The sequence below is a fragment of the Protopterus annectens genome, chromosome 17.part0 (genome assembly GCF_019279795.1).
Source record: "Protopterus annectens isolate FY-2018-M chromosome 17.part0, PAN1.0, whole genome shotgun sequence".
NCBI classification, from domain to species: domain Eukaryota; kingdom Metazoa; phylum Chordata; order Ceratodontiformes; family Protopteridae; genus Protopterus; species Protopterus annectens.
In genome coordinates this window covers 587027269-587041127 of record NC_056751.1, presented here as the reverse complement: position 1 = coordinate 587041127, position 13859 = coordinate 587027269, and the positions used below count along the sequence as shown (strand labels likewise).

Below are 13859 nucleotides of genomic sequence, written 5' to 3'. Positions count from 1 at the left end.
GTGGCAACCAAAGACATTATTGAGGCGGCTACTTGGACCTCCGTGCATACATTTGCCAAGCATTATAATTTGCCTCTATATTCCAGATCCCGAGCAGGGTTTGCCACTGCTGTACTGCAAGGGATCCTAAACACACCATAATCTACTTTTATCCTCCTCCCTAGTTGGCTATGGTATTCTACCCACTTGTTATGACTGCAGATGCATCCATGAAGGACATAGTACAGTTTTGTACCTACCATAAATGTAGATGTCTGAACTGGATAGCATCTGCAGTCAGGATTACCCTCCCTCCTTCCCCTCTGTGGTACTCCTAGGGTGTTTACCCTTCTAATAGCTAGCTGTTGGGGGGGAGTCTTTTATGGTGTATTTGTTTGTATATATGTACATACATGCTTATTGTTGTGTTTACCTCTATCTATTTGGAAACATTGGCATCTATCCAAATTTTAGCCTGCAAGACGGCTACTGGCATCTGGGGCAAGAAACACTGAGGAAAATGGCGTTGGCTGATGCCTTTATACCCGAAGGCCAACAGAGATGACGTCGGGTGGAGTGCGACATCAGCCGAAGCCGGACCCGGACTTTGGAATCCGGCCGACTGAAGGGCTGCCTGACGACAGGACAACCCACTTGTTATGACTGCAGATGCTATCCAGTTCGGACATCTACATTTATGGTAGGTACAAAACTGTACTTTCTCCATGTTTCACTGTTGCAGTCATCACATTTGGGTTATTTGCTTGCAGTAGCCCTCAGTTGGCCTGATTAATAAAGTCTTGGGTCCTGCATTGGTTGCTGTCCCTTCTTCCTTGATGTCAGGTCGTCAGGGGTATAAAACATGCAGCCGATGCCATTACATCAGTCTTTCTTGCCGTACGGTGCCCAAAGCAGAAGCAGTTCGCAAGTGCCAGTCAGCCGACTCCTGAAATTTTCATTTTCGAGTTTCAGACCCAAAGTCTTCAACTAAAAGCTAAGTACCCCGTTGGGGAAACTTTTTCTTGCTCTAAACCAATGTCAGTAAAAGTAAATGTATTACTTGTGGAAAGCAAATACCTCATAAAGATTTTCATTTGTACTGTATTCCTTGCCTAGGCCCTGACCACGATGTACCTCGCTGTCAGTTTTGTGCCTTATTTAAACCACAAACTATCCATTGTCGGTATATTTTCACCTCTAAATATTTTGGTGCTTTGTTCAATTATCCTGATATGTCTTCAGTAAGCCATCCAACTACCGACATTCTGGAAAAACGCAGAGATAAAGACAGAGATAGGCCACCTAGGTTCAAAGCTGCCGACGACGCGTCTCCTAAGCCAGTCGCCAGTTCACCGGTATTCAGTGAGGCACTTTTGCAGCCTCTGATACCCGCTACTTCAGATTTACAGGCCTCTACTGAGACCCTTTCAGAGTCCGGTATGCCGCAAAATGCTTCAACTGTGGAACCTGCGGATGTCTCTACCTTGGATGGGTCCGGAGCCGCTTTGCAGGCACCGGCTTCTGAGGGTGTATTCAGGCCTACTGATTTGCATATTAAACTGATGCAATCTTCTTCTTCAAGGCCTAAAACTCAAACCATGCCTAGAAAACTGATGCCCAGACTGCATGGTCAGGCCTCTATGCCTATAAAACAAATGATAAGAATGGCTGAAGACCTTATAACTTTAATCAGGGAAAGACAGCCTTCCCTCTCTAAGAGCCTAGAGACTGAGTTTGCTTATGATATTTCTGACCAGGATTCTGAATTTTCTGTTTCCTCTGATGACCAGGATTTACCCTTATCTACCTATGAGGATTCTGGTGCTGAGGACTCCGTTCCCTCTGCTCCCCCCCCCCCAGAGGATTTCTCTTTTGGTGAAACCTTGCATACTCTCAGGGAGCATTTTCATTGGGAAAGTCAGGATTTCCCTGATTCTAAAAAGAGGCTTAGGGATTTCTTACTCCTGCCCCAGCACAGGCCTTTAGCCATACCTCCTGTACTAGACATTGTTGATGATGCCTTTTCAGAATCTAGCTTGGCCCCTGACTCTCTACCTCCTGCTCCCAGAAAACCTGATAGATATTACAGGGTCCCTGACTCTCTCAAGTTCCTTTTTAAAAGTCCTACTGCGGATCCTGAGCACATTTCACAGGGACCCAAGGGCATTAAAGCTACTACTGCCAAAAATCCTACCCCCTCTGCTAGAGATTCCAGGGCGCTGGATAGATGGGGTAAGAAGGTATACACTTCTGCAACTTTAGCCATTAGGGCCTTAAACTGCCAGTTTCATATGTTAAAGTATCAGCAGCATATTATTGGATTGCTTAAACAGAAAATGATGTTGATTCCTGATTGTGCTGAAAATAAGGATTTACAGGACTTACTGCATTCAGTTGAACAAGTTGGAAAACATACTTTGCAATGTGGTTTGATTCACTAGAGGCATCTTGCAGGGTTGCTGTAACTGGGTCTGTACTTAGAAGGCATGCTTGGCTTAAGGAACAATCCTTGCCAGATCATGTTAAAGTGAAATTACTGGATGCTCCCTTAAACCAGGGCCACCTGTTTGGCAACAAGGCAGAAGAAGTTCTAAAAAAGATGGAGGAAAAAGCTAAATCTATGCAAACTGTTAAAGATTTTTTACAAGTACAACCTCCAAGGTTTAGTAGGCATTGGCCTTCCAAGAATTGGTCCTTTCCTGCCTCTTCCAGACCTTCTCAGTCCAAACCCAGATCCAGCAGAGCTCCCAGGCTTCAGTCCCAGGGCACGCACAGGACTAAGCAATGGGGGGCTTCCACTTCCAAATCTGGGAGTAATAAAACTCACCCCTATGGTAAACTGTCTCAATGACTTCTTTTTAAAACTTCCAAGCACTTCTTAACTGACTGCCCCTTTGGGGAGAAAGATGGCAGTTCATGCAAAGAACTGGGGACTCATTACCCAGGACAAATGGGTTTAAATACAGTGTCCCAGGTATACAGATTTCACTTCCACACATTACCAATTCCAAGCAGGTGGCCAGATCTACCTCCAAATCAGTGGGCAGAGGCCCAAAAGCAAGTACTTTCTCTCTTAAGCATGGGGGCTATTCAGTTGGTACCAAAAGAGGAAAAGGGACAAGGTTTCTACTCGAGACTTTTCCTGGTACTCAGAAAGGACAATTCATAGCATCCTATCCTGTACCTGTCTACTCTAAACACCTTTTTGGTGATCCCAAAATTCAAGATGCTGACTCTTCACCAGTTGCTTCCTATGCTAAGCAAAGATGCCTGGTTGGCAACACTAAATGTAAAGGAAGCATGCATGCACATCCCAATCAGGGAGTCTTGCAGAAGATACCTATGCTTCAAAGCAGGCTACATGCACTATCAGTTCTCTGCACTGCCCTTTAGCTTATCTACTGCACCCAGAGTATTCACAAAATGCCTAGCACCAGTCATTGCATTTTGCAGGCAAAGAAATATTTAAATATACCAATACCTGGACGATTGTCTTAATTCAGGCAGAAAACCAGGACATACTTTTGAATCATCTGGCCTTTCTACAAATGGTGCTAACTTGTCTGGGGTACACCATAAACGAAAAAAAATCACACCTGGTACCCTGTCAAATTATATTCCTGGGAGCAAGCTTGAATACAACTTCCCAGATGGCTTTCCTCACGCCAGAGAAACCAATTCATGTGACAACCTTCTTCAAACAAGCGGCCACAAAAACCCTGCTATCTGCAAGGCAAATACTACAAGCATTAGGGATCATGGCCTCCTGTATTCTTCTAATTCCATATGCAAGACTGCATATGAGGAAACTACAATGGTATCTAAAAAGCCTATGGTGTCAACATTCTCTGGATCTAGAAGCAATGATTCCTATCATACCTTACCTACGCCAAGAGTTCCTTTGGTGGGCAGAGGCCTACCACCAAAACAAGGGACTACCATTCACACTACTCCCTGCCACCTAAACCCTAACAACAGATGCATCGGACTATGCATGGGTGGGCTCACCTGGCAGAGAAGTGCATTCAGGGCAAATGGAACTCAAGTCAAATGCACCTGCATATCAATCAAAAAGAAATGTTAGCTGTACAGAATGCTCTGACACCCTTCAAGGACCACATTCTTCCAGGACAATTAATGGTAAAGATGGACAACATCACTGTTATGTGGTACATAAACAAACAGGGGGGTACACATTCTTACCCCCCTCTGCAGACTAGCCATGGCATTGTGGAACACAGCCCTGAGCTACCAAGTGCATCTACAAGCTCAATTCCTGCCAGGAAACCTAAACGCATTGGTAGACGAACTAAGCAGAAACCTCATGGACCCACATGAGTGGAAACTGGAACCAATGATTTTCAACATGTTGACAAGCAAATGGGGGAGCCCAGATATAGACCTGTTTGCCTCCCCCCAGAACTATCAATTGGACAAATTTTGCACAATGACTCCCCAAAAACAAGCTTGGAAGTGGATGCTCTGTCCTTCAGCTGGAAAAAACTGTCAGTTTATGCCTTTCCTCCTCTGCCTCTGCTCTCCAAAGTACTACTAAAGATCAAACAAGACAAACCAAGGACAATTTTGATTGCGCCAACACTGGTACCCCCTCTTGTGTAGTGTGTCACTGTTGGTCCCATGGCACCTGCCTCAGACTCTTACCCTATTGTCTCAGCAGGAGAACCACGTTCTGCACCCTCAGTTTCTTACACTGAACCTAGCAGCCTGGCTAATTACCCAATCTCTCCTTTACCATCCCTCAGTAAACCAGTGATGGATATCATTTTAGAGGCAAGGAGGCCTAGTACTAGAAAATTGTATGCTAAAAAATGGAAAATATTCTGTGCCTGGAACCAATCTCAAGGGATGAGCCCAGCAGTGCCCAATTTACCTCAGATTTTACAATACTCAGCTGAGATGCTTCACAAGGGCCTGTCTTTCTCCTCCATCAAAATTCATGCCTCAGCTATTTCAGCTCATTATAACACAGAATCTCCCCTCTACTCTCATCCACTGCTCAAGCAGTTCCTCAGAGGGGCCAAAAAATGTATGACCACCCAGGAGCGCTCCAACTCCAGCCTGGGACCATAACTTTGTATTGGAGAAAGTCACTCTTCCTCCTTTCGAGCCAGCTGCTACTGCAGACTTAAAATTCCTTTCTTGGAAAACCGCTTTCTTTTTAGCAATCACTTCAGCAAGAAAGGTATCTGAATTACAGGCCCTTATGGTAGTGGAGCCTTTCATCATCTTTCATGTGGACAGGGTGTCCCTCAGGACCAATCCCTCCTTCATGCCCAAGGTGGTATCCAGTGTTGCTCTTAATCAGTCCATTCATTTGCCAACCTTCTTTTCTAATCCACAGAACAAAGGGCAATGGATACTGCACTCCTTAGATGTGCACAGACCACTTAGATTCTACTTGGACAGGACTAAACCTCAAAGGAAATCTGAACAACTGCTGGTGGCATTTGCTGCAGGCGCAGAGAGGAAGGCTATTTCAAAGCAAACCATTTCCAAATGGATAGGCCATTGCATTCATTTCTGCTTCAAGCATTATGGAAAACCTATCCCACAGGGGATCAGACCCCACTCAACCAGGACTGCATCTACCTCTACAGCCTTTCTCAGAGACGTCCCCACCAGGGTCATCCTAGAAGCTGCTATCTGGAGTTCTGTACATACTTTCACCAAGCATTACCATCTGCCAATTTTCTCCAAATCCAGAGCTGGCTTTGCTACTGCAGTCTTGCAGGGCCTTATAGCTGGTCCTAATGCTATCTAAATTCCTCCTCCCATCCTTAGCTTTGGGAATCTACCCAAATGTGATGACTGCAACAGTGAAACATGAAGAACATAGTACAGTTGTGTACACTTACCATAAATGTAGATGTTCGAGTGTATTCACTGTTGCAGTCCTGGTTAACCTCCCTCCAACCCCCTTACTTCTTTTGGCTATACCTCTACTCTCCTTTACTATCACAAAAGTTTTTTGGTGTATTTGCTTTTTTGTTGGAGGTATATCCTTGTTTATTTATAGATTTAATTGCTTCCCATTAGGGGGGCACCTGACATCTGGGGCAAGAAAAACTGATGTAATGGCGTCGGCTGCATGTTTTATACCCCTGATGAACTGAAGTCATAGAAGAAGGGACAGCAACTGATGCAGGACCCAAGACTTTGTTAATCAGGCCGACTGAGGGCTACTGCAAGCAGATAACCCAAATGTAATGACTGCAACAGTGAATACACTCGAACATCTACATTTATGGTAAGTGTACACAACTGTACTTTTTTCAGGGCTGGAAAAAAAACAAAACACAAGAATAATCTGGTAACTGCTAACTAACTCAGCCCTAGTCATTGCATTTTATCCTATATGCTGCTGGAAACGTATATGTGGACTTAAGAACAAGACATGCACACATACCTTGTCATTAGATTACACTTGAGTACTGTGTTTTGGGATCTGTAGACTTGGGTTCACGCATAAGCATTTTTGACTTTCAGATTCTTATCTAGCTGTCATACGATACTTGAAAAACCTACAATTCCCTGCTCATCGGTCTCTCTCTTTGTTTAAACACAAACTCAGGATTTCTGCCATTTTGAGTAAACCAATGTCTGTTGCTCGGCATCAAAGTATTGCTACCTGACTGAAAAAAGCAAATGAAACAGTAACTTACTCAAGCCCTAACTTTCTAGCCCAACGGTTCCTGGAGTTCATAAATTCAAATGCCATGGAACAGCTAGTCACTGTTCCCACGAGAGGAGAAAATATACTAGATCTCATTGTCACAAACATGGGGACAAAATTCTCCACACCGGAAGTATATCCCTCATTGGTGAGATCTGATCATAAACTAATCTCACTGGAAATCCACATCCCGCCCCCACCCCAAACAAAAAAGACCATAGTGAAGAACTTCTCTAAAGCAAACTTCACACTACTCAAGACTGGTGTGGTATCCTTCAAGGCCCCTGAGCCAGAGGAAACCACAACCCAAGCTGCGGAAGCCCTTACAAATGCCTTCTATAAACACCTCCAGGACTGCATGGATCGGGCAATCCCAAATAAAACCAAGACTCTTTCCACAAAGGGCAAACGTCCAGTCTGGTGGACCCCAGCCATTAACAAACTTTACAAAAAGAGGAGAAAGCTATTACATGATAGAACAAAATCCATAAAAGGGAAGTCACCCCTGATCATTATTAGTAAAAAATTACGAGCACTCATAAAATCAACTAAGGCCAATTTTGAGAGAAAAATTGCCATGGATTCAAAGGACAATCATAAGGCCTTTTTCAGCTATGTTAGGAACCTGGGTGGAAACTCCCAGATATGCTCAGATTTAGTCCAAAATGATACAAAAATCACTGAACCCACAGACATTGCCAACATACTGGCAGACAGGTTCAGTGCAAACTTCACCCCCCTCCCCTAAAGGAGAGATAACTATCCCAGCTGAGTGTAGCCTCCCGGACATCTCAAATGCGCAGGTGAAAGCTGCTCTCTCTAAAGCTAAAAACACAGCATCAATGGGACCGGATGGTGTCCCGGCTGTGTGCTACATGAGCTAAATGAGGAATTAACCCCGCACATAAGGCAGCTGTTTAATCTCAGCCTTACCACAGGATACGTGCCCAAGGAGTGGCGTACGACAACTGTGGTCCCACTCCACAAAGGCGGCTCACGGACCCTGGTAATTACCGCCCCATAAGCTTAACAAGTCTAGTCTGCAAAGCTATGGAGAGGATCATAATGGAGCTCATAAACAAAGATATAGGGGACTTGCAGACATTGGACCCGACCCAGTTTGGCTTTGTCAAGGGAAGGTCATGCCTTTTGAACTTGGTCGACTTCTTCGAAACAGTCACCAAGGCCATTGATGAGGGAAAGGCAGTCCATACAGCCTACCTTGACCTTGCAAAGGCTTTTGACACAATACCCCACTCGGGTATTGTAGAAAAACTTACCAGCTTAAATGTAAACCCATATATCACAAGATGGGTTGCAAACTGGCTTAAGGACAGAACCCACAGGGTTAGAGTTGCTGGCGCTGTGTCAGACTCCAAGCCGGTCACAAGTGGTGTCCCACAGGGCTCGGTCCTTGGCCCCTATTGTTTGGCATCTACTTCTCAGAAGTACAGGCCAGCATGGGAGGACTTTGGCTGACAAAGTTTGCAGACGACTGCAAACTGGGCGCCATAGTGGAAAGTGCATCGGACGCGGATATCCTTCAGAAGGGACTCACGGAAACAGATAGCTGGTGCCAGAGCCATGGCCTGAAGTTAAACGCCAAAAAATGTATAGTCATACCCTTCGGGAAAAACAAGGTAACCCCAAGCTACCATATAGGTGGCAATCCACTAAGCACAGAAGAGGTTATCAGGGACCTGGGGACCCAGGTTGACAGTGGCCTTTCTTTTGACACTCACATTGCTAAAGTGGTTAGAAAGACCTTCTACATTGCCCACCTGATCATGAAGGGATTCACATCCAGATCTAGTGAGGTCATTGTTCCCCTGTACTCTTCACTTATCGGACCAATGATCGAGTACAGTGCCCCATTCGGGATGTATCTCACCCGACATCTGCAGCAATTGGAGAGACCCCAAAAGTTCCTCACCAAAAAGATAAAGGGACTCCAAAATCTGTCATATGCTGCCAGATTGAAGAAACTCCAGCTCTACTCAGTTGCATACCGTCTGCTCAGAGGTGACATGTGCCTGACATACAAGGCCATGTCCAACCCGGAATTAATGGACATGCTCCACCTCAAAAAATACAAATCCACCAAAACCACTAGAGCAAGCGACTTAAACCTTAGCACGGATATAAATAGGACGTGCTGGAGGGATAGATTTATCACTCAGAGACTCCCTATGCTGTGGAATAAAATCCCGGTCCATGTGAGGCAGAGCACCTCGCTGACTCTGTTCAAGAGAAATCTAGACCTGTGGATGGGAGATCGTAGGTTTACCCCGGGAATCATCTCTGTGTCACTGCTGGACAGAGGCACAACAAACTAATGGGCACAGTATTTTTTCATATAAGGGGTGGCGTAAGCCACAAAAATTTGGGCTAGGCTTATAAATGCCTTAGGGCAGATAGCCTAGTATAAACCTATGAACCTATGAACCTATGAACTTGTTACATGACTGAAAAAAGTGAGTGAGACAATAAGTTATTAAAGGCTGACAAAACTTCATCTGAAAGATTTACTAGGTCTTTTACATGTTATCTAATCCAACCCTTTTAGGAAACATGAAAGATATTCAATCGCAGGTCTCAACTTTTTCCTCAAGAATCTGTAGCAAACCAAAAAAAGTGAGTTGACAAAAGGCCTAAAATAATAGACAATTTTTAAATGTGGACTGCGGTGGTGGTGCTACGGTAGCATTGTTGCCTCACAGTAAGACGTTGTCCTGTTCGATTCTCAGCTAGAGTGTCTTCTGTGTGGAGACATGCGTGAATGGGCGTACCTTCATTGAAGGTTGTGCATCAGGGCCGGCAACTCGGCATGTAAAAATCTACTGCCAATCATTAGCGGACCGGAGTTCCGCTGTGGCGACCCCTAACCGGGAAAAGCCGAAAGACACAACAACAACAACTCCAATTCGCATAAAAGGTTAACACAGCAGGATTTGCATCAACATGCATATTATGAACAATAAGACATATCAAACTTTGATGTCTAGCATTATTAACTGACTGTAATCCTCTGTGATTTACCAGAAAATCAAAAATTTTATGAGAAATAGAGCAAAATGTGAGGAAAAATCTGAAATATTTTGCAAAATCAGCAGCAGCTGAGAGGTATTTATTGAATGGAATGGTTTAGAATGTAAACAGAGTATACAAAGTCCACATAATTAAAAATAATGTTGCCTTTGAGCTGCAATTTTGGATGAAGTGAAGTATTTTCAGATATCTGCCAAGGTTAGTAACCTTCTGTTCTTTCCTCCTTATCACATTAGTATTTATATTTTCTTGCACTGTACTACATTTAAAGTTTTATCAAGCAAAGATAATTGGCGAGTAACAGGTCTAATTCACATACACACTCATCTGGGTAGTTTGGTTGGACTACAAAAGGAAAGTACAGAGTCTGCATTGTAAACTAATGTTACTTTTAATCTGCCATTTTGTTTGAACTAAAATTCTTCAGAAATAATTACTCTATTAAGATCAGTAACTGCTTATTTTCCTCTTCAGTCCATCAGTATTTATACTTATTTGCTTTATCTGTTCTCATCTTTATTAGTCAATGAATGTTAGTGGCTAACAGGCTGCTTTATGCTTAGACACACTTGGATGGTGAGGTCTTGCATGTCACTGTTATTGCCACTGAGTTCATTCCTGCACCAGTACCTCTCAGCCGCTATGATATGGTCACAGAGCTATGATTTTTGTTCTTAGATTTAGTCTTGTAACAATTTTCTTCATAATGTTAGATCTGTTTCAGGCTACAGACATCATTAAATAACTGAACTAAGCCCATAGTAACACTCTGTTACTAACTATATGTGGTTTCTTATAAAATATATTATATTCTGAAAATAAGAAAGTTGTCTTTTTTTTACTCTGTATTCTGAGTTTTAATGGCCTGTGCTATAATTTTTAAGGATCAGAGGTTGAGAGGTATGCCTGCACCCTTGATATAGTTCATCTCATTCATGTGATTGTACTTGTTTCTAGCTATGTTAATACATGAAAATGTCAGTAGCTGTAGTACAACTGCAGCCTTAATTCTTTTGTCTTTTCTTTAGCAATCGGCTAACCCAGTGCTTCAACCAGCAGTGCTCAATGGGTGAGTGATCTTCCATTCCATTCCATACATTTTCCCCCACATCTAAGGCTTGTGCCAACAATCGGCTGATTCCTCCCGTTTTTCAATCTCCTTTGATATCAGAAGCTGTAGCTAATATGGTATTTCTCTCATTGCAGGCATCCTGAAGGACAAGGGAGGTATATACGATGCACATATGATTTTGTTGCCAGAAACAGCAATGAACTTTCTGTCCTGCATGGAGAGACATTAGAGGTAAGTGTCTTATGGTCCACTTTCAAGTCTCACAGAATTTGATGTTATACTGCTGATGATCAGATGTACTATCAGATTATTGACCCATTGCCATACTTTCACCATTGGATAAAATAACGGAGAAATGTATTCATAAACAACTCTTGCACTATCTCATACACAACAATCTGCTGGCTAACTCTCAGCATGGCTTTAGGCCACACCATAGTACCTCCTCTGCCCTCCTCGATTTCTCCATTGTCATAAATCATAACCATAATAACAGCAAACTATCCTCAGCCCTATTCCTCGACCTATTCAAAGCCTTTGATATGGTCAACCACCAACTACTCACTGCCACTTTGAAATCCATTTCCTTGAATAACCATGCCATTCAATGGTTTCAATCCTACCTGAATAGCAGACAACAGGTTGTCCTATGGGAGGGAAATTTATCTACTGTACTACCCCTCACCCTTGGAGCTCCCCAGGGCTCTATCTTAGGACCTCTTCTCTTTTCAATCTTTATTAACGACCTTTACTCTGCCATTCCAGATGCTACATGCATACAATACGCAGATGATTCCACTTTAATCTGCTCAGCCTCCACCCCATCTGACCTGCATACACTATCCCACATAACATTTAACACAGTTGAGAAAGGGCTCTCATGTTAGTGTTTACTCTTGAACCCTAAAAAAAAAAAACTACTACTTTTCTCCCCCCCCCCCCCACTCAAAGATCAACACCACTTTCCTTTACGATTTCCTCTAATAATGGAACTGTTATTTCCCCAGATAACCATACTAAACTCTTAGTGGTAACTATTGATAATAACCTTAAATTTGATGTGCATATCAAGCAAACCATTAATAAAAAACTGGGCTCCCTGCAGAAAAATAAACCTTTTCTTACCCCACTAGCAAGGACTGTCATTGCCCACACTCATCTCTGCACCCTTTTCTATGCCTCCTCCATTTTCACCAACTTCAACAAATCTGAACTCTGCAAACTCTCAAGCTGTTATAATCACATTGCTAGATTTGCCACTGGCTCTACTTACAGAACTCACCATTGTCAAAACCTTAAACCTCTAGGATGGCTAGAATTGACTAGCTCACTTCAGTATAATCAACTTGTAGTAGCCCACAAAATTCTCAACCAACCAGATAATACTCCTGCACTTAAAAACATTAATTATCCCCACAGAAACACAAGGCCACTGTGATCTTCTAACAAACTTCTAATTCAGACACTCAAAACTACCAACTCAGCTGGTGTCTCCTTGTTTTCTAACTCGGTTGGCAAAATTTGGAATTCACTACCAGCTGACCTAACACTAGAACCATCATTAAGCCTATTCAAGAAAAATCTCAAACAGTATTTCATGACACACTGGCTTTGCTCCTGCCAGAACGCAGACTAACTCCTTCTATACTACAGTATACGAAACAGTATTGTAAGGAATACCTAACTGCTTCTATCTGATTGTCTGTAACCATATAAGATTCAGCTATGTCTGACAAAAATTGTTTTTTTAACGTTCATGCTTAATTTCAATGTAATGTTTTTAATGTTGGAGCTTTTCTCCCCGGGCCTCCACTGAAAATGGGTATGTATCCAGTTGGACTATCCTGGTCAACAAATGTAAAATAAAATAAATAAATGATGACTGTAACTTGCATTTTCTGCTATGTCTTAAGTTTATGGTTCTGTACCTTGAGCTCCCTAAATATTGACTCCTACCAAGTTGTGTAAAATGTGTTTTTCTTTCTTTGTTTACAAAAAAGTCTCTCTCTCTCTCTCTCTCTCTCTCTCTCTCTCTCTCTTCAACCTCTTAGGGAAGTCAGAGAGAGAAAGCCATCGCATTTTTAAGGTTATGTTATTCAATACACATTTAGATTCAGAATTAATTCATATCGTATAAACAGAGCAGAAGGAAGCAACAGAACTGAACTCTGCCCTTAAGCCTAAAAAGTAATTTGTGGGGAATGGGATGAATAATATATGAGCAGTGGTTCAGGGAGAATAACCCTTTTTGCACTTGAAAGGGAGAAAAGCATGAGGGGCTATGATATGGGTTTATATGGCACTGTGGGACAAATTTGGTGTGACTGGTCTCAAAAGTAAGAAAAAGTCAAGAAAGAAAAATATATGATCTTGGGTCATCCACACAATGAGACTGATTTTATAAATGCCTTTGTGTTTGTTTGTTTTTTTAACCTTCTCTTGTCATTTCTACAGGTCTTAAATGACTCTAAACGTTGGTGGAAAGCAAAAAATCGTTATGGAGAGGTGGGATATGTCCCTTACAATATTCTTACTCCTATTTCAGCACAAGAGTTCCATGAAAGCAGAGCAGAGAGTGGCAGTCCTAGAACAGTAAGTGGAAATATTGTGTGATATCTGTACGGGGCTGGATATACAGGTCTGCTCCAAAGATCATTAATCTAATATATTCAGTATATGTATATAGTAGCATGACAACGTGTGTGTGTGTTTTAAATAAACTTTATGAATTATTATGAATTATCTGTTGAATTGTTATATTACTTTTATATATTACTCGTATACTTTGAATGTAAAACAACTTTAAAACATTAAGTGAAGGCACTGTTTTACATCAAAAGAAATACACAGTCTAGGGATCTAAACCTCTTCTGCAACATCAACAGAACAAAAGCAAAGCAAAACACTATAACCAACTCTGGAGAATGTTCTTTTGTCAATTCACAGTAGTAAGTGAAACTCATGTTTTTACTTTAATTGTAAGTATAAAGAGGGAGAGAGATTAGGGCAGATTAGTATAAATGAGGAGGATGTGATAGAAAGAGGTTATGTAAAGTGGTAGAGAGG

General features: G+C 42.3%; 1 protein-coding gene across 1 annotated transcript in view; it reads left to right on the top strand.

Annotated features, from left to right (window-relative positions):
• Window positions 1-13859, top strand: part of EPS8L1 (EPS8 like 1) — a 270983-nt gene that overhangs the window by 223512 nt on the left and 33612 nt on the right. The window contains exons 13-15 of the mRNA XM_044059439.1: window positions 10750-10790; window positions 10928-11024; window positions 13248-13385. Of these exons, the coding sequence (XP_043915374.1) occupies window positions 10750-10790; window positions 10928-11024; window positions 13248-13385 (276 nt within the window). The remainder of the gene's footprint in view (window positions 1-10749; window positions 10791-10927; window positions 11025-13247; window positions 13386-13859) is intronic.